Source organism: Gopherus evgoodei, chromosome 2 (assembly GCF_007399415.2).
Source record: "Gopherus evgoodei ecotype Sinaloan lineage chromosome 2, rGopEvg1_v1.p, whole genome shotgun sequence".
NCBI classification, from domain to species: domain Eukaryota; kingdom Metazoa; phylum Chordata; order Testudines; family Testudinidae; genus Gopherus; species Gopherus evgoodei.
Genome location: NC_044323.1, coordinates 59,587,113 through 59,612,234, shown reverse-complemented (window position 1 = coordinate 59,612,234; position 25,122 = coordinate 59,587,113). Strand labels below are relative to the sequence as shown.

At 44.3% G+C, this 25,122-nt stretch overlaps 1 protein-coding gene across 6 annotated transcripts in view; it reads right to left on the bottom strand.

The window, feature by feature from the left end:
• Positions 1-25,122, bottom strand: part of DNAH11 (dynein axonemal heavy chain 11) — a 296,073-nt gene that overhangs the window by 229,331 nt on the left and 41,620 nt on the right. For 5 of the 6 annotated variants that reach the window (XM_030550733.1, XM_030550734.1, XM_030550737.1 and 2 more), the window contains exons 8-13: positions 23,121-23,288; positions 10,667-10,783; positions 4,515-4,652; positions 4,271-4,398; positions 1,564-1,759; positions 893-997 (exon numbers count right to left, since the gene is read on the bottom strand). In XM_030550733.1, the coding sequence (XP_030406593.1) occupies positions 893-997; positions 1,564-1,759; positions 4,271-4,398; positions 4,515-4,652; positions 10,667-10,783; positions 23,121-23,288 (852 nt within the window). The remainder of the gene's footprint in view (positions 1-892; positions 998-1,563; positions 1,760-4,270; positions 4,399-4,514; positions 4,653-10,666; positions 10,784-23,120; positions 23,289-25,122) is intronic. The other variant, XM_030550736.1, reaches the window with a different exon arrangement.

Genomic DNA, 25,122 nt, shown 5'->3' with positions numbered 1-25,122 from the left:
TCTACATGGCTCTTATGTTGGCAAAGCAGCTATTCAGTAGGGCCACCGTAACCCTGTGCACTAGAAAGGAGAATCATTTTGGCCCCAAATGGGCCAGCATGAAATGCGTTGTGGGAGACCATGGAGCTGGACAAGTGAAGGAGCTATTGGATCCACACTTTAACTATGCTGTTAAAGTGGATCTGCCAGCCTGAACTGGACCGGCCTGCGTGGATGCTATAGCCCATGGGTGGCCAATCTGATCCTGAGAAGGAGCCAGAATTTACCATTGTACATTGCCAAAGAGCCACAGTAATACATCAGCAGCCCTCAGTCTGCTCCTCAGAGCCCAGTGCCTTCTGCCAGCCTCCACCAAATCAGCACCTACTCCCCCCTCCCACCGCAATCAGCTGTTTCATGTGTGCAGCAGGCTATGGAGGGGAGGAACAAGGGTATGGCAGGCTCAGGGGAAGGGGCAGGGGCCTTAGGGAAAGAGGTGGAGTGAGGGCAGGGCTTGGGACAGAGCAGGAGGTTGAGCACTGAGCACCCCTGAGCACACTGGAGGTTAGCATCTATAGCTCTAGCCCTGGAATCAGTGCCTGTACAAGGAGCTGCATATTAACCTCTGAAGAGCCGCATGCAGCTCCAGAGCCACAGGTTGGCCACCCCTGCTATAACCACTATTCCACGCTGTGCTACAACCCCATTACCTTCCTGCCAGTTGCAGGATCTATTTTGTCTCCTGCAGAATTCTTCATGCAAAACCTGGTTACCCCAGATTATGCAAAGAAAGTCACATTTCAACCATACGGAACAGAAGAACAAGTAGAGCGAGCACACAGACACAGACACACACACACTGCAAATGTTTACAGTAAAAAGGATATATTTCATACTTCCTGAAAGCACAAACCTTAGCAAAAATTTTCCTTTTCTCATATATTGCTAGTGCAGAATCTGGAATATCAGATATATTCAACTTCAGGAGATATGTCACCTCTCTCAACAAAGCCACTAGCTATAAAAAACAAAGCAGTATTATATATTTTTTTAAATCTCCTTTCAGAAAATACGTGGTTTTTGTTTAATTCTGTGTGTAACCTCAGATAGTAAGGTGCTCAGATACTATGGTGGTGAGCATGTTATAAGACCCTCTGTAGAATAGAACCTCTTTCAATTAGATCCAGGAGCGTGAGGGTGAGATCGGGCAGGGTTTAGCAATCTAAAGTGCTATATACTGGACAGAAACTGCCAACTATTATTATTATCCTCCAGCTTTCTCTAGAGAACGCATTCAATACTACAACTGCCTTCTTTATTTCTGAAGGTGAAAAGTCTCTCCAATGCTGGCACAGGGCAACCATAATTTTCCAACTGAAAAACTAAGACATTAATATAAACAATCATAGGAACTGTAGCATAAAACAAAGGCATTTTCTCCAAGCATTGAGATTTAATCATATACTGAAATATTAATTTCACTTTAGGAATATTCCTGATTTATAATTCTGTTAACCTTTCTAATCCAGGGGGGAAAAAAAACACTGGACAACACACATTTAATTGTAATACTTTACCTCATACCTTAGAGTCAAAATTCACACTTAGGAGACCATTTTCAGGATTGCGTTTAATTAGTGGCTGATCTAAATTAAATTGATAAACTTCATCCACCTGAGATTTCCATTTGCAATAGATCTGCTCTTCAAATTGGTCAATTAAAGTCAACGTCTCTATATATTTCTGATAAACTAAAGCAGTCTCAGGATCTTGCAGGATTCTGGGAGAGAAACAAAATCACTCAATCCATTTTATTCATTAATAATTAACAATAACATTGCCAAATAAATTTAGATGCAAACAAGTCTCACCTCTAACATTCTCTAAGTTTTAACAAAGTCCTCTGTTTCTAAATATCTTCTTAGTTAATTCTGGTCTCATCAGCCAAACCACATAAAAAGTTGAACGGAAACCAAGAGTGAGAATGCATTAGACCTAACAGCCTCACTGAGGACAATAAAAAAAAAGCTGTGTGGAAGGGAGAAGGTACACTCCCTCCCCTTCCTCAGTGGTTGTACCTATTGCTCAATACTCCAAAAGGCTGTCCCACGCTGATCTCAGAATAGTGCTGATTTCTGTTTCACTATTGAAGTACATATATTTTTCCTCTTAGTGGAACACTCCATTCATGATGTTGCCTCACATTAAAAAGTATATTTTGGAACTGAAGAGAAAGGTTGTTTTAAATTTTTGTATCCTAAGTGACTTAAGCCCTGTCAGAGAGGCTGGGCTTACCAGTGGTGCTGCCTAGTGTTTACGTCACTGGGTGCCAACTCTCTCCCATTTATATGAAGCCCAACATCCCCACAAAAGAAAGGGTCTCCAGCCCACTAGATTAGCATGTTCTTGACTCAGGACTCATAGTGTTTCTATCCTAAACTCCTCTCCAAGTGGGAGAGGAGAGGAATTTATGCCCCTACCTCAAAAAGGAACTTCAAAAGTTACAGGACCCCAGGCCTTCCCTCTCCACTGGGCTCCAACCCCAGGGCCCTATGCAAGGCAGAGGCAGCAAACACCTCAGACTACCTCCCTGGCCCTGGGCCACCTCCTACCACTTGCTTCCCACAAGGCCTCAAAGTTCTTTACTTAAACAGAAAATAGAAAAAACAAACAAACAATCTTCAGCTCAGCTAGTAGCTTCCTTCCTTACAGGCTAGCCCAAGCTTCACACTGGGCCAAGGTCACAGATTGTGCCCCCTCCCCCCTCTCAACTGCCTACCTGATGTTATCACACACTGCCTTTATTCAGGGCTTCAGGAAGGCTGCAGTCCCTGATTAGTCTATGGGTATGTCTACATCTAAAATTTTGCAGCGCTGGTTGTTACAGCTGTATTAGTACAGCTGTATAGGGCCAGCGCTGCAGAGTGGCCACACTTACAGCAACCAGCGCTGCAAGTGGTGTTAGATGTGGCCATACTGCAGCGCTGTTGGGCGGCTTCAAGGGGGGTTCAGGGAACGCGAGAGCAAACCGGGGAAGGAGACCAGCTTCGCCGCGGTTTGCTCTCGTGTTCCCCGAACCCCCCTGCAAACCGCAGGGAAGGAGACCTGCTTGCACGGAGGTTCGGGGAACGCGAGAGCAAACCGGGGAAGGAGACCAGCTTTGCCGCGGTTTGCTCTCGCGTTCCCCGAACCACCCTGCAAACCGCAGGGAAGGAGACCTGCTTGCTCGGGGTTCGGGGAACGCGAGAGCAAACCGGGGAAGGAGACCAGCTTGATTACCAGAGGCTTCCTCAGGTATGCTGGGATACCTGCTTATTCCACGGAGGTCAAGAAAAGCACTGGTAAGTGTCTACACTTGATTACCAGCGCTGGATCACCAGCGCTGGATCCTCTACACCCGAGACAAAACGGGAGTACGGCCAGCGCTGCAAACAGGGAGTTGCAGCGCTGGTGATGCCCTGCAGATGTGTACACCTCCTAAGTTGCAGCGCTGTAACCCCCTCACCAGCGCTGCAACTTTGTGATGTAGACAAGCCCTATGACTCAGTCAGGCTCCCAGTTCAGGACTCTATCTCCCAGGCTTCTTTCAGTCCTTAGTCCAAGAGAGAAAGCTCCCAGCTACCTCTCTCCTGGGTCTCCTCCCTGGACTCTCTCCTAGGGCCTGGGATAACTGCTCCTTGCAGGCCCCTCTTTGCAGTAAGGGCTTCTGCTGTGCCCTTGCTCAGGAGCTCTGGATAGGTCTGTCCTTCTTATCTGGTCTGCCTCCCTTCTGAGCTGTCTGACTCCCTTTGAAGCTCCTGCTGCAGCAGGTTCTGCAAGTGCCATGGGGTAGAGTCTGCTCCTTAGCCCCAGTGTCGGTTTTGAACACCCCAAAGTCCCATTTAGGCACTTTTGAAAGTTTTACTCATGTCGAATAATTTTTTGCTTAAAAAAAAGGAGTACAAGTCAGTGTTGTCTCAAAAGCTAAGATGTTCTCAGCTTTGCTTTGTTTGTGACTCACTCATCAGACAACACTTTTTACAAATATTAAAAAGCAATTCTGAGGTTGTATAAGATAATCATACTCTGTGCGTATCAGCACTTACTACTAAGTGCCCCAAACCTGCAAAAAGAGCTGCATTGGCTCAAAGTTCTATATGCGTGGATCGTTTTGCAGATTCAGGCCCTAAAACTGATTCCTGGGGGAGAGAGAGAGAGAGAGAGACACACACAACCCTTACATAAACAAATTACTCTTGTATGTTCAAGGGCTGTTAATGCTACAGTCGTAAATAACAGAGTGAACACTCACCGGTGAGACAGATACAAGAAGTTTGACCAGAATGTCTGTATTCGTTCTTGAAGTGCTTTGGACCATTTAAGGTTTCCTGAAGTAAATGGCATATTTTTGTTTATTATTATTTCATTCCCTTTTTCCACCTGCAAGCATTAATATAACAAAATGAGTACACAAGCAATTATGAATTAAGAGTTCATTGGCTACACCTAACAAAAACCAGGAAAAATATTGCTTTTATTTTTGCTTTGCTACATACCTGCCTAATGTGCTCATCATACAAGTGTTTGCAATTATCCAGTTCTTCATCAAACATTTGCAGTAAGATGATGTAATTTGGGCTAAAAATCTCCATGATAACAGGTTTCTCTAGAAAATAGCCAAAGATGGCTAAAAGCTATAAAAATAAAGAGTGTCAGATGCCATCATTTATAATACTTCAAAATTGTATTAAAAGTACCTTTTTAGTCTTATTTTGCACTGGAAATCTTACATCAAAAATAGCATTCCTAAAGCTTGTGGGCCAAATCTTTATGGAGCTACACCCTCAGTTTGCATCAGTTGAGAATCTGGCCCTACATATTTGCCAATATGCTATTAAATTGTACTAAACGAGTACACTGCAAAAGGCTTCCGATGTGAATGTTTAATTTATGTCACTTAAAACCATAAGACTGGGATTTTCAAATGCAGATGGGCAAGTAACTTCCTTAGACTCCTTTCAAAATACCAGCCTGCAGATTGCTCTGATCTTTCTGAGATCTTCTCTCTTCAATTTTCTCACTGTCCAGAGATCTCCCTCCTTTCCCGATGAGACATTGGTTTCCTGATCTAATGTGATCCCACTAGTTCATCTAAACATTTAGTTTCAGGTTCCCATAATATAGGCTCAACTTAAATGTAAATCCCAAATTAAAAAACATAATAAGAGAACCAACAAAGTGCCACTGTGGCTAAACAACAAAATAAAAGAATCAATCAGTGAGAGGCAAAAAGGCATCCTTTAAAAAGTGGAAGTTACATCCTATTGAGAAAAATAGAAAGGAACTAAGTCTGGCAACTGACATGTAAAAATATAATTAGGAAGGCCAGAAAAGAATTTGAACAACAGCTAGCCAAAGACGCAAAAGTAATAGCAAAAACAAATTTAAGTACATCAGAAGCAAGAAGTCTGCTAAACAACCAGCAGGGCCACTGGATGAACGAGATGTTAAAGGAGCACTTAAGGACAATAGGGCCATTGCAGAGAAACTAAATGAATTGTTTGGATCAGTCTTCATGGCTGAGGATGTGAGGGAGATTCCCAAACCTGAGCCATTCATTTTAGGTGACAATTCTGAGGAACAGTTCCAGATTGAGGTGTCATTAAAGGAGGTTTAGGAACAAATTGATAAACTAACCAGGGGAGAACAAGCTCTTTGGCCCAAGGGCCACATCTGACAATAGAAATTGTATGGTGGGACATGAATGTTCATAAAATTGGGGTTGGGGTGCAGGCTCTGGTCGGGAGTGACATCTGGGGTGGGACCAGAAATGAGGAATTCAGGGTGCGGGAGTGGGCTCCAGGCTGGGATGAGGGTGTGTGTGAGGGCTCTGGCTAGGGGTGTGGGCTCTGGAGTACAGCTGAGGATTTTGGAGTGTAGGAGGTTGCTCTGGACTGGGACAGAGGGGTTCAGAGGGCGGGAGGAGGACCACGGGTGGGGGGTGGGAAGGGGTTCAGGCTCTAGTTGGGAGTGCAGGCTTCGGGTTGGGGCTGGGGATGAGGTATTTGGAGTGCAGGAGGGTGCTCCAGGCTGGGATTGAGGGATTTGGAGGGTGGGAAGGGGACTGCGGTGCGGGGGGGCCTCAGGGGTGCAGGCTCTGGACGGAGCTTACCTTAAGCAACTCCCAGAAGCAGCGGCATGTCCCTTCACTGGCTCCTATGTGGAGGCAAGGCCACGGGGCTCTGCACACTGCCCCGTCTGCAGGCACAACCCCTACAGCTCCCATTGGCTGCGGTTCCAGACCAATGGGAGCTGCGGGGACAGCACTTAGGGCAGGGGAAGCATGCAGATTGAAGCCCTCTGGCTGCATCTACATGTAGGAGCCAGAGGGAGACCATGCTGCTACTTCTGAGAGCCACATGGAGTGGACGGCGACCCTGCACCCTGGCTGGAGCACCGGAGTGGAGCAAGCCCCCAACCCTGCTCCCCAGCAGGCGCTGAAGGGCCAGATTAAAATGGCAGGTGGGCCAGATCCAGCCCACAGGCCATAGTTTGCCCACCCCTGAACTAAACAATAAGAAGTTACCAGGGCCAGATGGTATTCACCCAAGAGTTATTCAATTTCACATTTGAGTTCCTTCAGAACTACTAACTATGCTATGTAACCTATCATTTAAATCAGCTTCTATACCAGATGACTGCAGGATGGGATGCCAATTTTTAAAAATGGCTCAAGAGGTGATCCTGGCAATTACCGCCAGGTAAGCCTAACTTCAGTGTCAGGCAAACTGGTTGAAACTATAGTAAAGAAGTAAAGAGAGTAAAGAAACATAGATGAACGTGATTTGTTGGGGAAGAATCAACATGGTTTTTGTAAAGGGAAATCATGCCTCACCAATCTACTAATTCTTTGAGGGGGGTCAACAATCATGTGGACAAGGTGATCCAGTGGATATAGTGTACTTAGATTTTCAGAAAGCCTTTGACAAGGTCCCTCATCAAAGTCTCTTAAGCAAAGGAAGCTGTCATGAGATAAGAGGGAAGGGTCCTCTCATGAATCGGTAACTGAATTAAAGATTGGAAACAAAGGGTAGGAATAAATGGCTAGTTTTCAGAATGGAGAGAGGTAAATAGTGGTGTTCCCCAAGGATCTGTACTGGGAGCAGTACTATTCAACGTATTCGTAAATGATCTGGAAAAAGGGGTAAAAAACAGTGAGTGGCAAAATTTGCAGATGAAAATTTGCAGCTACAAAACTACTCAATTTAGTTACGTCCAAAGCAGATTGCGAAGAGTTACAAAGGGCTCTCTCACAACTGGGTGACTGGAAAACAAGATGGCAGATGAAATTCAATGTTGATAAAGGCAAAGTAATGCACATTGGAAAACATAACCCCCACTATACTTATAAAATGATTGGGTCCAAATTAACCGTTACCACTCAAGAAAGCAATCTTGGAGTCATTGTGGATAGTTCTCTGAAAACATTCACTCACTGTGCAGCAGCAGTCAAAAATGCTAACAGAATGTTGGGAATCGTCAAGAAAGGGATAGATAAGACAGAGAATATCATATTTCCTCTATATAAATCCACGTTACACCCACATCTTGAATACTGCATGTAGGTGTGGTCGCACCATCTCAAAAAAAGATCTATTGAATTGCAAATGATACAGAAAAGAGCAACAAAAATGATTTGGGGTATGGAACAGCTTTTGTATGAAGAAAGATTAAAAGGACTGGGACTTTTTAGCCTGAAAAAGAGATGACTAAGGGGGGATATGGTAGAGGTTTATAAATTCATGACTGGTGTGGAGAAAGTAAATAAGGAGGTGTTATTTACTCATAACACAAGAACTAGGGGTCACCAAATGAAAGTAATAGGCAGCAGGTTTAAAACAAATGAAAGGAAGTATTTCTTCACACCAGGCATAGTCAACCTGTGGAACTCCTTGCCAGAGGATGTTGTAGGCCAAAAAACTATACCAGTTCAAAGAAGAACTAGATAAATTCATGGAGGATAGGTCCATCAATGGCTGTTAGCCAGGATGGGCAGAGATGGTGTCCCTAGCCTCAGTTTTGCCAGAAGCTGGGAATGAGCGACAGGGGATGGATCACTTGATGATTACCTGTTCTGTTCATGCCCTCTCAAGTACCTGGCATTGGCTGCTGTCAGAAGACAGTTTACTGGGCTAGATGGACCTTTAGTCTAATCCAGTATGGTCGTACTTTTGTAGGTTAATGCCTTTCTAAAACAAAAAGTCTATTATTTGACAATCCAGAAGCAGGATATACAGCTACATTCTGTGAAGATATTAGATTCAGTTTCCATGGCATATGCTATGCGTGGAGTATTTAAAGGTTAACAGAGCTGAAGTCCATAAATTACTCATTAACTGGATTTTTAAAACTACCCTGCTTTCTAACACTGCTCAGACCATTCAAATCCATTGGAAGGAATAGCATAACTTTCAAAAGGAGAGAAAGAATTACAACAAAGCATACATTCAGCTGCGTCCAAGGTGGCAACCTTAGAAAAATGCACTTCAAATTATTTAGTTGAATATTAACTATAGTTGTCCTAGACATACTGTGCATTATTAAACAGTTTATAAGACCTACCTTGACACAATTTGAGTGTAAATCTACATAGTGTGTAGCTACTATCTGACTAACAAATCACAGTATTGACTTTGTCCTGACAGTTATTGTTCTCTTTACCTTATGTTTAACGTTACAAAATCCAAAGACAAACAAATAGTTCTTCAGAGGATGGATAAAGGAGCAGGTTTTAGTGACAAAGTGAAAAAAATCATAGAACTATTTTTCCATTTGAGATTATTTAGCTTTTACCCTCTGCACACAATGCACAGAATACACAAAACATTAATTGGGAGCTTTCCAAATTCCCACCTATAGTACTAAACATGCCACTCACAGAAAATCCACTGCCACAAAAAAACAGATAAATAAGCTAAGCATAGTGGGTATGTTTTAAAGAATACTCATATATACAAATACCAGAAAAGATTACTTCACAAAAGATTATAAACAATGAAAAAAGTACAAAGATGCTGTAATTTTCTATGGGCCCACTCCCTCAAGGGGCTGAGGGCTTCTGGGAAGTGCTAGATGATCTAAACTCCCGCTCAGGCAGAGACGACACGTAATTGTCGATAGAGGGGAGCACAATTTAAAGGTTCTGGGGGGGCTCCACACCACTCCAGACATCACCTCTGCTGCCCACCATCGGCCCTTTGCATGCTCTCCTTCTCACTGCTTCCCCCCTCACTGCCCCATCCCTGATTTGCCACTTCAGCCCCCTATCCGTGCTGCTGCTGCTTCATAAACCTCTGGTGGAGCACCTCCTGCTCCCTGCACTGTGCAGAGAACCAGCCCCTGGCGGGAGCGCTCAGCACACCTGCAGCCTGCCCAGTAGGCTCCTTCCTCCCTCACTGCCTCTGGCTGCACCAGGGCCCCAGGAAAGCCCAAGACCCTCCTGCATAGGGCACTGCCCAGGAGGAGCCGAGCCCTGCATATGCCAAAGCTACCCAGAGCCCCATGCAGCACTGGCACTGGGGAGCCTCTTTGCTCCTCAAATAAGTGCTGAAGTGGAGCAGGGAGAAGCGATTTCCAGCCCATTCCTGCCCCAAACTCGCAGGCTCTGCAGCAGCCCCCCAGCAATGGCTTCGAACCCTCTTCACCCCTCTGCTGCCCTGCAGGGCCCGTGCCCTGGTCCCAGGATGTGCAGGGCTTCTCCATCCCCTCAGCTTTGTGCCTGCGGCAACAGCCATGCACAGCACCGCTTCTCGTGCTAGGGTGCCCGCCCGTGCTGAGCAACCTCTGGCTGGGCTCCATGGCCACTAAAGCCCCTGCGGAGCCCAGCACACATGGCTGGTTCGGGGAAGGTAGGGCTGGGATCTGCTGGTTCCCCACCAGTCCAACTCCCCACTTCTGGGTGCCAGCAACAGCCCTGCCCTGCTTGCTGACACCACCTACTCCAATGGCCTTGCATGGACAATCCCTCCATGGAGATCCCCGGACTCAGCTGTTCCTGCTGAGCCCCCTGCACTGCAATGGCTCTTTCCTGCAAGACCCACAGTGCTGGAAATGGAAGGCAGAAATCTGGGGAGGCATGTGATCCTGCATTCCTCCTCCCCAGCACGTCACCTCTGCCTCAAGCCAGGAGGCTCTCATCACCTTGCAGGATTGAGCCCAGTGGAACTACTCATATGCTTAAAAATAAAACACCCACTTACGTGCTTTTTGGGACAGGGGGACAAGAGCCTGATCCAGAGGCTATTGAAATGGGGACCTTTCCATCGACTTCAATGGACTCTGGATCAGGCCTTACCTGTGGATCAATGTCTGGAAGGGACTTGCATTCATAACTTTATTTAAAATGTCTGTAGCATTAAAAATATTGCTCACACTGAAGTCATTCACAAACTCCCACTGGAGCTGACGGTCGTTAGTCTCCAACTTCAACTTGAATAGAGATGTCCTAGAATAACCTCTAAAGATAAATTGCATTTGAGAACCTCTAATTATAATACTTTATATCTAGTATTTGAGGGTATTACTGAGCCACTTGTATGACAGAATATTTCGCCTGGATTAAAATTTAAAAATATTCAGCTCCATTATCTAGCACCATGGTGACTTAAAAAAAAGAACTGATTTATAGTTGTGTTCGTTCAGAACTGACCTTGAATGCTGATTCTAAACCAGAACAGTCAAGAAATCCTACACAAAGGATTGACCCAAGACGTCTGTCAAAATCCAGGATTTTGGCTTTAAACTCAACATAGTCCTCTTCAAATTCCTGTAAAATATATTTTTTAAAAATTCTAATTTTAATTTGTATTACAAGAACTTTTTAATCTACTAAAAGGAATACAACTATCACAACTCTTTCCAGAAAAACACCAATAAAGATTCCAAAACAGACTTAAACTATCTGTAATTTGATTTACTGAGATCCTTGAAACAAACCGTGTCATCTTAATGTTGGCTCACTCCTTAATGGAGCTGGAAAAAGGAATTTAAAATAAAATTTGTGTGTCTGTTTATACCAGGGTGGGCAAACTTTTTGGCTCGAGGGCCACATCTGGGTATGGAAATTGTATGGTGGGCCATTAATGCTCACAAAATTGGGGTTGGGGTGTGGGAGGAAGTGAGGGCTCTGGTGAGAGTCAGAAATTAGGAGTTCAGGGAGGGTGAGTGGGCTCTGGACTGGGGAGGACTCCAGCTGAGGGTGCGGGCTCTGGAGTGGGGCTGGGGATGATGGGTTTGGCACGCAGGAGCGTGCTCCAGGCTGGGATCGAGGGTTTCAGAGGATAGGACGGGGATCAGGGATGGGGCAGGGTGCAGGCTCCGGGCTATGCTTACCTCAAGCAGCTCTTGGAAGCAGTGGCATGTCCCTTCTTAGGCTCCTACACAGAGGTACAACTAGGTGGCTCCACACGCTGCCCCATCCACAGGCACCGCTCCTGCAGCTCTCAGTGGAGCACCTGGGGAGGCATTGGAGCATGTAGGAGCTGGAGGGGGGCCATGTCACTGCTTCCAGGAGCCACATGGAGCGGCCCCTGACCCTGCCCTCCAGCTGGAGCGGGGCAAGCCTCAGACCCCACTCCCTAGCAGGAGCTCGAGGGCCAGCTTAAAATAGCTGGAAGGCCAGATTCGGCTCACGGGCCATAGCTTGGTTAATATCCATCTGGAGCAGGTTCACAGAAGACCAGACAGAACAGTTTTCTAGAAGAATGGGATGGAAACATCAATAAATAACACTAAAGCATGTAAAAAAACTTGATGACAAAAATTATGGCAATCCGAACCTAGGAAGAGGGAGGAAAGGGTGGAAAAAAAAAAAAGGCCAAATAAATTAGAATCTATATTTTGACACTGAGGGCTGTACGCTGGGAGATATTAAGTGCAGTGAAGGCAGCATGCTTAACTCATATTGGAATGAGCATCTGAAAATACTTCCAAACAAGGCATCTAACAGAGATAAATCACTGGGGCCCAGATCCACTGATTTCAGTGGAAGTTAGGAGCCTAAGTACCTTCGATGATTGGAGCCTGGGCAAATTCTGATTGACATTGAAGTCCTTAGTGGGGGCAGCATCCACCCTTCTTTAACTCCAAGGACTGCTGCAATGTTGGTTTTTTTGACCACATGTGTGGTAGGCTTAAGGGGCATCACCCAGGATCTCTTCTCTTTTAGGAACAAAATGGAAATTTCAGGTTTTACATATGTTATTGTGAATGTGTTCTGTAAGCATAATTCCTGTTCTCCAGACAAACCAGATACAGGGCTGTCCACTGAAAACAGTGGCAAATGCACAAATTACAGAAATGTACACTACAGCATCTGGTATATGTAGCTCCATATAAACCCAGCAAAATCCTCAAAGGATTCTAAACTTGAATCTGGAGATTTGCATCATCAACCAAACTGGTTCCCAAGACTTTCCATTTTAGTCACACTCTTGACAAACGGGAGATAACCATGTTGATCACATATTTGCAAAAAGCTTTCAGAAAAACTTTTCTAGCCTCTATTTTACAATGGTGTATTCTTTGCTCAAAACAACAAAGATCACAAAAAGACCACAGTTAAATTAATAGTCTCTCTTTCCACTAGAGGGTAGGCTCTAACGTAAACGTGAAGAAAATTTTCATGAGTAACAGTAGCGCATCTGACAAAGTCTATTCAATGGACTGGGACCTGCTTACTTGAAAGACTCCATGGTGTCCTTTTACACTTTTACAACTTTTACAACCGCATCTGCTCTAACCCCTCAGACAGAGACCAACTCCTACAAAATCTCCACCAAGCATTCTCAAAACTACAATACCCGCATGAGGAAATAAGGAAACAGATCAACAGAGCCAGACGTGTACCCAGAAGCCTCCTACTGCAAGACAAACCCAAGAGAGAAACCAACAGGACTCCACTGGCCATCACATACAGCCCCCAGCTAAAACCCCTCCAACGCATCATCAAGGATCTACAACACATCCTGGACAATGATCCCACACTTTCACAGGCCTTGGGTGGCAGGCCAATCCTTGCCAATAGACAACCTGCCAACCTGAAACATATTCTCACCAGTAACTGCACACCACACCATAATAACTCTAGCTCAGGAACCAATCCATGCAACAAACCTCGATGCCAACTCTGCCCGCATATCTACACCAGCGACACCATCACAGGACCTAACCAGATCAGCCACACCATCACTGGTTCATTCACCTGCACATCCACCAATGTAATATACGCCATCATATGCCAGCAATGCCCCTCTGCTATGTACATCGGCCAAACTGGACAGTCTCTACGGAAAAGGATAAATGGACACAAATCAGACATTAGGAATGGCAATATACAAAAACCTGTAGGAGAGCACTTCAACCTCCCTGGCCACACTATAGCAGACCTTAAGGTAGCCATCCTGCAGCAAAAAAACTTCAGGACCAGACTTCAAAGAGAAACTGCTGAGCTTCAGTTCATCTGCAAATTTGACACCATCAGCTCAGGATTGAACAAAGACTGTGAATGGCTTGCCAATTACAGAACCAGTTTCTCCTCTCTTGGTTTTCACACCTCAACTGCTAGAACAGGGCCTCATCCTCCCTGATTGAACTGACCTCGTTATCTCTAGCTTGCTTGCTAGCACACATTATATATACCTGCCCCTGGATATTTCCATTACATGCATCTGAGGAAGTGGGTATTCACCCACGAAAGCTCATGCTCCAAAAACATCTGTTAGTCTATAAGGTGCCACAGGATTCTTTGCTGCTTTTACAGATCCAGACTAACACGGCTACCCTCGGATACTTTTACACTTGTGACCAGTAGAGCATTCAGGCTGGAGCCCTCTGGTGAGAAGGAGCTACTGGCAGAACATTTTTCTTGAGTTGCTCTCAAATTTTGAATTAACCCCCCTACTGCACCACCAGCCTCAGTTTGAAGTAACCTTAATTTGCTAATGTCAGAGCATTGTGTAAAACCCATTCCTTTTCCAGGTCATTTACTGGGCGAGAGAGGGAATGGGGGATTTGTTTGATTATTTTGGTGCTCTACTTATATGCAGCTAGGTTGATTGGACTGGCTTTCTCTGTTATAAATTTTTTAAGTAATATTTAAACTGATGTGCAGGCACAAGGGACTATTGGATAGGAGTAAATAGCAAAATTTTCTCTCTGACATTTTGACAGCATCCTTTTAAGTTCTTATGAAGAAATCTCAGTATTTTGGATTAAAAGTTAATAATTGCATTATTTATACTGATTTGTGATATTATTGTAAGCCAAATACATGAATGTATGGCACAAAAATTAGAAAAGAAAACTGAGCTGTTCTATAATATTTTGTTGGGTAGGTGTGGTAAGGAGAGAAATGTCTACATTTTTCTTGAATGTGTGCCAGCTAACATTACTCTTTACTTTCATTCCTATGCCATTAGCCCTTCAGTCAAACAGAGGTTCCCAACAAGTTTTAACAAGCCTAGCTTATCTCTTTATTTGTTATCAGAAAGTGTGATATATGGGCAGGGGTGAAAGTAAAATAAAGCTTTTACTGGCACCAGTCCTACTCTGCGTGCCCCCACCCTCCGGAAGGGACAGGGCTTCAGACAGAAGGGTCAGGGCAGGGTGGAAGTAAGTTACATTGCTTATCCTACAGTCCAAACACAAGCAACCCACCTCTCCTACATACTTCATGGATCCCTCCCACTGCATGACTTAAATATAGAAAATAAAGCTACTATTACTACTACCAGTACTGTCTGTAATAAAACTTCACTCTTGGAATAAGCCTGAAAAACTGAAAACTCACTATCATTTTTCTCCTTGTCCTCTCTCCTCCTCCAGCCAGGCTGCCCAATGCTGTTAAGCTCCACGTTCCCCTGACCCCCACACTCAGGAGGGGCTGCAGCAGCTCCCCTCCAGCTTGCAGCAGGGAGCAGGGGGACTGGCTGAGGGGGAAGCCTATCCAGGTAGCCTGATGCCTGCATAGGAGCAGTTTAAATTTAGCTGTTCACCCCAGGGTCTGAACCATGGCATTCGGGGCTATTTCTGGCATCCTTGTTAATTTCACTCTCGGTTGTTGGGGGTGGGTGACCGACAAAAGCCAGGGCTATATTATTGAAGATCACCTCATCCATGGGGCAGAAGAGAACTGCCCTGGCTTTGGTCACTTTTTGTTATGCAGCCAAAAGAGGTGAAAGTAAGTCAGTACTGAATGCTCCACTTATTTGCCGATACACAACTGCACCTTTTTTTTACCGGTACTCCGTACTGGGCCATACCAGCTTACTTTCACCTCCGTATATAGGCATCAAACTTCTGCTCAAATACATTAATTTTCAAATCAACTAAGTAAGCAATGAGTTAGAGTCAAAGATACTATATGCTTAATTAAGATAACCAGAGAATCAGCAGCTACTGTATATTAGGCAACACAATAACCCTTGTTTTCTACAGGAGAACTTTTCTATATTACAATACTCCATTAATATCTAAAAGATAACAGTTAACTAATTATTGCTCAAGTTTAGGTTAATATCTTGGGGCTCTTTCTACACAGAGCACTGTTTGTAGGTGAGTGCCTCCCATGGAGAAGAGTTCATGGATAGGATTCTCTTTCCACTATGTACCTCACCCTCCAAGCAGACATTTCATCTTGATATCAATGAAGTTACTCCTCATTTACACTACTGAGAGGAGAATCAGGCCAGAAGGGCATCATTTCATCACTGTGCTAGGACCCCTTGCCTCAATGGGGTTCATAGGGCAGGCATTTCCTCTGGGAAATACGCTGGGTACAGGGAAACCCAATGGCCATGTGCTGTGCTCACATGGCTATCTCTGCTCTACTTCTGCAGCACTCCCAGCTGTAAGGGGCGTTCTGGGGAGGAGCCGAAGTCGGCCAATGAAGGCAGAGGGTGCGTGATATATGCCTGGGGCATTCTCACAACTTGGCAATTCTGACCCTCAGTAGGTTCCACAAAGGTCAGTGAAGCAGGGACTCAACTTAGGGAAGCTCTGAGGACTGCCTTAGCCTGCTCCAAAGGCTGCACCATCTGTGCAGTCCCTGAACAGGGGAGTCCCAAGATATCTCTGCTGCGTCTTGTGCTGGCACCAGTGCAAGCATGACCCTGCTGCAGAGTGATTAGGATCCTTCCAGTGCAGAGGAAGAAGAACTTCCTCCAGAGCAAATGCTCACTCATTGGCCCAGTCCTGAACTGGGGTATCCTACATAATTATGCAATTCTCTGTTACCAGAAGGGTTGGACATTTTCCCTGGAGTACAGATGGGGAGGGGAGACAAGAAAGAATGAGGAGAAAAACAAACAACAAAATAAGTCACTATGGGCATGCTCCCACTGAATTTAATGGCAAAGTTCCCATCAATTTCATTGATGCAGGATCGGGCCCTATGTGACTGCGATATCAGTTTTGAGAAGCCAGTCTGTCAGATCTTTCGTATAACTTAGTCCTGAGCAAAGCAGAACTTGGCACCTACTAAAAACAACCAACTGGGGGCAAACATTCCAAATTCCAGTAGGAGGCTCTAGCTTAGAGCACCGCAGGCAGCCTCATAGCTTGCCCTCATCTAGGGCTGGCCAGTTATGCAGACTGACCTCACAATTATAAATAAAAAAACCTAGGCAAATGCAAACAGTCACTAGCACCATTTTTTAAAACTAAAAATGTTACTACGGTTCTTGTCAGACTCAAAAGACTAATTTGCATAATCATGATGCCTAAGCATGTTCCGAGTTGGGCACCTTCTGTAAGGTACCACAGGACAGGAAAAGGAGCCTTAATGTCTGCTCATGCTATAACTGAATGGAAACCCAGAGAAAGGAGTTCCACTATCGTTTTAGCAAGATTTCTGCTAAGTTACATGCAGCTGCAAGTATGGTCATAGTCTGAATAAAAATTACATCTTGTATATTTTTTTTTCATGTTTAAAAAATTTCATTTACAGAAATGTTAATTAGATTAAAGTCTCACAAATGTTGGCTATCTGGGGTTGCCGAGAGTATAAGCAAGTCCAGCAACGCAGCTTTGATAGATGCTGGAAGTAAGGCAATAAGGATAAGAAAAGGTAACAGACAGTGCACAAGATAGGAAGCTAAATTAAACCAGACATCTTCAGAAAAAGTTTTAAATCATTTCTTGTCTTTTTAGTTCTTTCTTTATAATCTCCAAAAATAGCACATAGGAAATAGTCTTAACATACAGCAATCAAATGAGATGAAAATAAATGGAGGAGGGGAACTATATGTATTATCCCACAGCTAGACAATTAGAGAAACTCAAATATGTTTCTACCAATGAGCTATGGCATATTCCTATATCAGATTACGGTAAATAGCCTAGATTTGTGCTCCAAGAACAAAGATTTTCTTTGGTCTTGTTTGAGAACACAATCATAGGTCATGTCAACAAAACTGATCATTTGAAGAAGTTCTTGAATTTCCAATAATTTATATATTAACTAACCATGCGCAGTATGCTGTGTATTGAGATGCATGTAGAACACTTGTGAGGAAATAGCTTGACATAGCTCATATATTGTGCAATGAATAGTACACAATGCACACACATTAGCTTTACCCTGACAGCTATTGTTTATTAAAGCTTCTTGTTAGCATTACAAAACCCAAAGGCAAACATTTCCTGAAAACCTGAATAAAAGTAATGTTTTAGTGATGACAAGAAAAACATTACAGCTAATTGCTGCTTGGTCTTACTTTTTTGTCTCTTCAGTCAACACTAAGGCTGCCTACAAAAGTAAGAATGCTCACCATAAAAAAAAGAAAGTTAATACTTTTTGAATACGCTTGAGTTAGCACTAAGCTGAAAAGTCAATAGGCTTTAAATATAATATGAGTGTTCTGAGATGCACTGTGAATGCTGCCTTTGCAGAGTCACTAAATAAGGAATCAATGCCTTAACAAGTGATTAACTTATAACAACTTGCAATCTCCATTTTGTGAGAAGTGCCAATAGCTGTATTTTAATTAAGGTTAAAGGGCAGGGGGTGGCTATAGCTCAGTGGTTTAGCATTGGCCTGCTAAACCCAGGGTTCTGAGTTCAACCCTTGAGGGTGCCAGTTAGGTTTCAGGGGCAAAAATCCATCTGGGAGTTGGTCCTGCTTTGAGCAGGGGGTTGGACTAGATGACCTCCTGAGGTCTCTTCCAACCCTGATATTCTATGATTCTAAAGAAGCTTTAGTGTTTGATCACATTTTATACCTGTTAATCCAGGGAGCATTCAGTACATATTTTAAAAGGGGTAAGGGAACACAAGCTTAAGGTTAGATAGTGCAAACTGCACAAAGCCAGGAGTTTGGGACAATGTGGCTCTGTACCATGCTGGGGGTACACAGGATTGTCAGAACACAGCAGTGCTCCAGCCATGCCCATGCTCTCTCAAATCACCATCACTTAGGGCTAGGAGAGAGGTATAATAAGCGTTATAACAACCAGCATTTTTTTCCAGAATAGCTTTAAGGCTTTCATGCAGTGCAAAGTAGCCTTAATGGGACTAGAATCTGGTCCTAATATTTTGTCAGAATTTTAGCCCGATCAGATTTAAGCTGAAGTTTAGTAAGAATGGTTTCATTATTCTTATCAAACAGTATATTTTACAATATGCATATTGCAAATGAAATCCTGATCCTGCTGAAGTCAATGGCAAAATGTCCACTGATTTCAGTAGGCTCAGGCTTTTGCCTTATGAATGTTAATATAGTAAAAGAAGTTAGAGAAATAAAACCTAATACATTACAAATTATACTTGCATGATTTTTGCTTTTTTTTAAACAATAAAAACTAAAATATTTCAGATATTTGCAAAAATCACCATGCTTCATAGTACCTCATTTTCTTCCATTCTCTATTAATAAATATATATGAAATTCATTTGCATAATCTTAATATTTTGTTCTGTTCTAAACAGTGTCTGTCAAAAGGGAATTTCCTTACCCAAAAGATGTGCTCCCTGTCTGCATTTAGAGTTCCAGCTGCTTACTTTAGTGACAAAAATAATTAACAAGCGAGCTGAAAGTCCTGCAGCACCCACAAGGAGGATAAAGGAACCCTAAACTCCAATCTTTTGCACCTGTACAAACACACTGACAGCAGTGGATTGCAACAGATGTCATGATGGCCATAATCGGAAGATGGAGGAGTTACACAAATGTAGATAGGTTATAATTTGCAGGGCCACCCTTAGCTATAAGCAGGACCGGCGCTAGGGGTTTGAGCGCCCTAGGAGGACAGTAATTTCACCACCCCGCGCGCTGGTCCCGCGGCTCCGCTGGAGCTGCGGCAGTGGTGCCTGTGGAAGGCCCGGTGCTCCGTGGCTCCCGTGCAGCTGCTGCAGTCATGCCTGCAGGTGGTCCACTGGAGCCGCGCGAGCAGCCAACCGTCTGCAGGCATCACTGCGGCAGCTCCACCAGAGCCGTCTGCCGCCCCCTTTGGCAAAACGGCGCCCACCAATTATTCTGACGCCCTAGGTGATTGCCTAGGCTGCCTAAATAGTAGCACCGGCCCTGGCCATAAGCAGAATAGGCAGCCAACTAGGGCACCACTAGGTCTGGGGGCACTGCTCTGTTGGGAGCCCTGACAGATGGGAAGCAGTGGAGCATGTAAGAGCAGGGCAGCTGGGTCCTAGAGAGAGATGAATGCAGCACAGTCTGAGGGAGGCTGCTGGGGTCTCTGGAAGGGTGGGGGAAGGAACTCACCTGTAGGGTGACCAGATGTCCCGATTTTGTAGGGACAGTCCCGATTTTGGGGTCTTTTTCTTATATAGGCTCCTATTCTTTCCCACCCCCGTCCCAATTTTTCACACTTGCTGTCTGGTCAGCCTAGGTGGAGGTAATTGGTACCTATATAAGACAAAGCCCCAAATATCAGGACTGGCCCTATAAAAATCAGGACATCTGGATCTGGTCACCCTAGCTGGGGAGCGCGTTTCTCCCCCGGGTTGGCAGCGATCCATCTCATCCGGTGGGGAGCTGCACAGGGCAGGATAAGCTGCTGTGGCTCCATGGGTGCCCTGTCCCTGAGATCAGATGCTGTGCTAACTTGACCATGGTTTGTTGGGCTGGCGGTGGTGCCCATTGGTGTATGATTGGACCTGAGGGTTTGCTGCTGCTGTTGCCACTCTGCACCCCAAGAGGTGGATTTTGGGGTCCTGCAGTTTTCCACCTATCTCCTCCTCTACTGCAGCTGTTGGACCAGAAGGCTGGGGGGTGAGCCAAGCATGAAAGCAGTACTGCGTTGCCATTTAGATTGTCATTTAAACAAATTTGTTCGCCAAAAATGCTTGCTAACAATCCTGAATTCAATTTCAATATTAAAAAAAAATTCAATATCTTAGCCAAAAACAGAAAATTAAGTTGTTGACAATTATTAGTGACAGGTTTGGTATGAGGAGGGGAGTGGGCCAGTTTTCATCAGAGAAACAAAAAATGTTGACTGACTTTCCTATAGCCCTGTTACTGCTAAATAGAGCCCTCCAACAACTGTAATATGCTCATCTCCTTACTAATGTATAGAGCAGGGGTCGGCAACCTATGGCACATGTGCCAAAGGTGGCACATGAGCTGATTTTTGATGGCATGCAGCGGTGGGCTGAGTGGCTCAGCCCGCCGCTGCTCTCGGGTTCCGGCTGCTGTCCCATTGCCACTCGGGGTCCCGGCCACCAGCCCCAACTCAGCATCCACTGCTGGCCTGGGCACACCCAAGGAACCCCAGGCTGGTAGCGGGCTGAGCAGGCCAGTGGCTGAGACCCCGGCTGTGCCACTCAACTCGCTGTCAGCCTGGGGTTCCATTCCCTCAGCTGGCCATGGGCTGAACGGGACTAAATTCAATGAAATAGGAAAACAAGAGCAACTAATGACAAAGTGCAAGAACCTAGAGCAGTGATCCCCAACCTTTTTCATCTGGCAGGCACCAGATGAAGGACTGTGGCAGTGGACGAGCATCCGCCGAAATGCTGCCGAATTCAGCAGCATTTCAGCGGTGACGCCTCTGGATGATGCTGCTTGTCGGTGGCAAGCGGCGTCATCCAGAGGCATTGCTGCCGAAATGCTGCCGAATTTCAGTGGCATTTCAACGGATGCTCATCCATTGGCCAGTACGTGGGTGCACTGAGAGGCCCCTGCTGGAGCCATGGCACCCTCAGGCACCGCGTTGGGGACCCCTGACCTAGAAAGCCTCCTGAAGCACGGCGATCATTTTGATTTAAATGGACATGAACTGTATGAAGAATTGAGTACACCGTCATCAATGTTGCCACATGCAAAATCGATGATGGACATTGTACAGTTCACTCATACCAGCAAACTTGTTGACATATACCCTAATGTGTACATTGCCACTCGTATTCTACTGACAATTCCTGTAACAGTAGCATCAGGAGAACGGAGTTTCTCAAAATGAAAGCTCATTAGAAACTATCTCCGCTCTCCAAGGAGTCAGGAACACTTGATTGGTCTTGCTATTCTTGCAATCAAACAAGACATCACTTTGTCATACGATGAAATTATTACTGATTTTTCAGCCAAAAAAGCCAGAAAGATTGCTTTTAATTGAAAACAAATCCTTGTTCCAATACCTCTTCAAATAAATTTCCAATAAAATGTTGACAAATTAAAAAATTATATTTGCATCATTCTGTCAAATCAGAATTTTTTGCTATAGTGCTACCTCTTTAGTGCTAGTCCATCAGCATTGCAGTATGCTTAATTAAGTTAAACTGGATTTAATAACATGCATGTGGCAAGTTTTCAAATAGTGTAAGCTTATGTTTGTGTTGCTAAGAGCAAGACAGGCACAGGGGCACCAGCTTAATCATCCAGCCTAAGGTACCACAAATTCTAAGGACAGCCCTGATAATTTGAGCATGCAGAATTTTTATTACTGGTGAAGACACAAGAGAAAGAAAAAAGGCTTATTTTGACTTTCAGAATGCAAGTAGAGTTTGCAGGGGTGGTGTTAGAAAACCTCTTAACTTGTAAACTGATAACACTTGTGGTGAAATCCTGGCCCTATTGAAGTCATTGGTAAAACTTCCATTGACTTCAATAAGGCCAGGATTTCCCACTTGATTTGGCTTCATGGAGAGAGAGACATGGGAATTCATAATGCCATTTGGTCAGAGTAGAACCATGCAATTACAGTCTAACAAACTGACAAAGGTTCTGATCCACTAAGGTACTTAGAGACTACTGAGATCCACATAGTCCCCAGTCAGCTGCCCCTTAATCCCGTAGGTGCCTAAGCTCATTCAGTGAGTAAGTTTTCAGGGTAAAAGTTCCCAGGGCACCTAAGTTTCTACCTTTAGGCATGTACACTGCTACCTCACTCTAGGCATCTCAATACCCATCTCTCATTAAGCCCCAGTGTAATCCAGGAACCAGGGAAAGACAGGCAAAGGAGTGCCTCTCACACCAATAGGGCCTGATTTAGCAAGTGTGTTCAGAGGCCACCTACTGGATTGGGTCCCATTAAAAATCTTGTAGCGGCAGCAGTGGTGATACTACTTCCCTCAGTTATCACTTTTAGCCCAGTGGTTAGAGCACTCCTCTGGGATGTGGGAGACCAGGTTCAATTTCCCTCTCTACCTGAGCGAGGGGAAAAGATTTGAACAGGGCTCTCCCACGTGACTCAGAAGAATGCGCTAACCATTTAGCCATGGAAGATACTGATGGGGGGGCTGCCTCTGTCTCTTTATCCTTTGTTCAACAAGAGTCATTGGAGAAGGGGAACTGGACCCAGGGTGTCCCTCTTCATGGGCAGTGGGTGGAGCCCCCCTGAAGACCAATGTTCAAATCCTCAAAAGACCCTGATAGATGCTTTTTTTGACACTTGTGCACCTCATAAAACCACCAAAGAATTCAGCTAGGAAAAAACACCAGGAAAACTGTTCTTGAAAAGACAAGTATAAATAGCAAGAAGTGATGGGGGTCAGATCCTGGGTGCATTAGCAAAGTTGCATAGGAAATCTGTATAATGCCTACCTATACTCTGCCTGGCTCTAATACATTTTTCACTTTCACAACCATTAAATTTTTTCATTACTATTAAGAAAAAAATTAAGAAACACCAATATGAAAAGTGCAACATTACCACGTTATTGTAATCTGAAGGATCGTATGTTTTCTCCTTGAAAACTTTACAGCTTTCTATAAATTCTTCATTCATCCTGTAGATTTGTTCACTCAAAGTTTTCCCCTTGACCCCACCAAACTCCAGCTTTTCCAGCTTTTGAAATTCCAACATGACAACAAAGATATCCTAAATAATTGAAAAATATAATTAACTATGTGTCTTAACACAAAACAATGGAAACCATCACGAGAGACATTTTTGCCTGGTTTGACTCATTTTGACCAAAATAACAAAAATCTTTAAAGTTAAAATCTGCACTGGCTTGAGTAACCAGGACGTAAAAAAGGAAGGTCCAGATTCTCCAAGTGACTCCATATAGACACAGGGTTCATCCACACAGAGAGTCACTCGCAGGATTATAACCCAAGTGGAAACATATTAAAATTATCCAATCTAAATACCTAACTGTAAAAATTTGCTTTAATTTCATCAGCATCCAGGTAGAAAGAATTAGTGGAATATAAACAAACACTTTCATGTATAGTGTGTTGATTTCTTGTTATTATGCACAACAAAATGTTAACATGAAAGTTTAACATACTTCTCTGAATAAAATGTAAGGCTGAACCTAGTGTCACCTTCTTTGTAGTCTGTGCCAAATTAAATTTAATTTCTAATGTTTTCTGATGTCACATGAAGGAAATAAGCGTCTTGTATCCCAGAGGAACAAAGGGAACTGTTTGATAATGTATTTAGAAATGCACACTGTGATGGGTTCAGTCACAGAGATCGCCTTGGGACTGTCACCGATGTGTTGAAACTACCTCTGAGCCTGTTTTCTCTGATGGCTTGGGACTCCAGACATAGAAATAGTGCATGCAAACAAATAGGATGAACACATTCGGTAAATCATACACTTTGTAATGATACCTTACAAGAGACCTTTTGCATGAAGCATATTCCAGTTACATCATATCCATATTTATATTTCCATAAAACATATGGAGTGCAAAGTCACACCCTCCTCCTGAACTTACTGCCAGAGTCTTGGAACTGTCCATGGCAGAGGCAGTACATGTAAAATCCCTGTTTGTCTCTGGTTACACACACTCGCAGTACCATTAAACCCTACGATGTCATTCATAGGTGTCTAGCAAGGTTTGGGGTCCCCAGGTGCCTGAAATCATGTTGGGGTGTAGTATTGCTAACAGAATACAGATAGCAGTATCTGTTAAAGTACAGGTGAGCATTTAGCCACCAATGCCATGAGGCGGTGTGCCTCAGTTTCCCCTTCTACACAGCAGCATAAGCCTGTTATGCTTTTGCTGCTGTGCCAAGCTTCCAGCCTATCTACAGGTATAAGCTGAAAATCAACATGCTCGTGGGACTGTTTTGTCACCATTCCTAGCATGTACAAAAGTTTTTTCCACAAATCAGGTATGTTACACATTTTTAAAGCGTTTACCATTAGCATCAACTTCTTTGTCTTGACCAATAGCTGAAGTAGCAAAAGACACAAGATTAACAGCCAACTTATGACAGATAGACTTTGGTCACAGCCTGGCTTGCCTAGTGTCTACTACATTTTCCAGTCCCTTTGTGTACCATGGTAGGTGCTCAAACACAGATTCTCCTGCCTTTTTGGAGAAGGCTCTTATTTCAGGCATGTGTTTGAGGTTTTGGCAAGCAAAAGGTGCACTACAACCATGCCTGCCCTTGGCCCACCCCTCTGGAATCTCTTTGTGTTGGGCCCCCACCCCGCTTGTGATGCTTCCCAAATGCAAAGTTTTTCTTCCTCCTGCCTTGAAGAAAGAGTTTTATTTCTTACAAGCATAGCAGGAACAACATCTTTTAATGGAGTGCTTTGGACTGGTAAAATCGCCTTGGGCACCCCACTCTCTATTCCCAAAAGGTCAGCTGGGAGGACTCTCCCCTCCAGGAGATCTGACTCCGAGTCTTCCCTTAAAACCTGATCCACAGGTGAGGGGTCTAGCATTTCAGATACAGATCCTTCATCCTC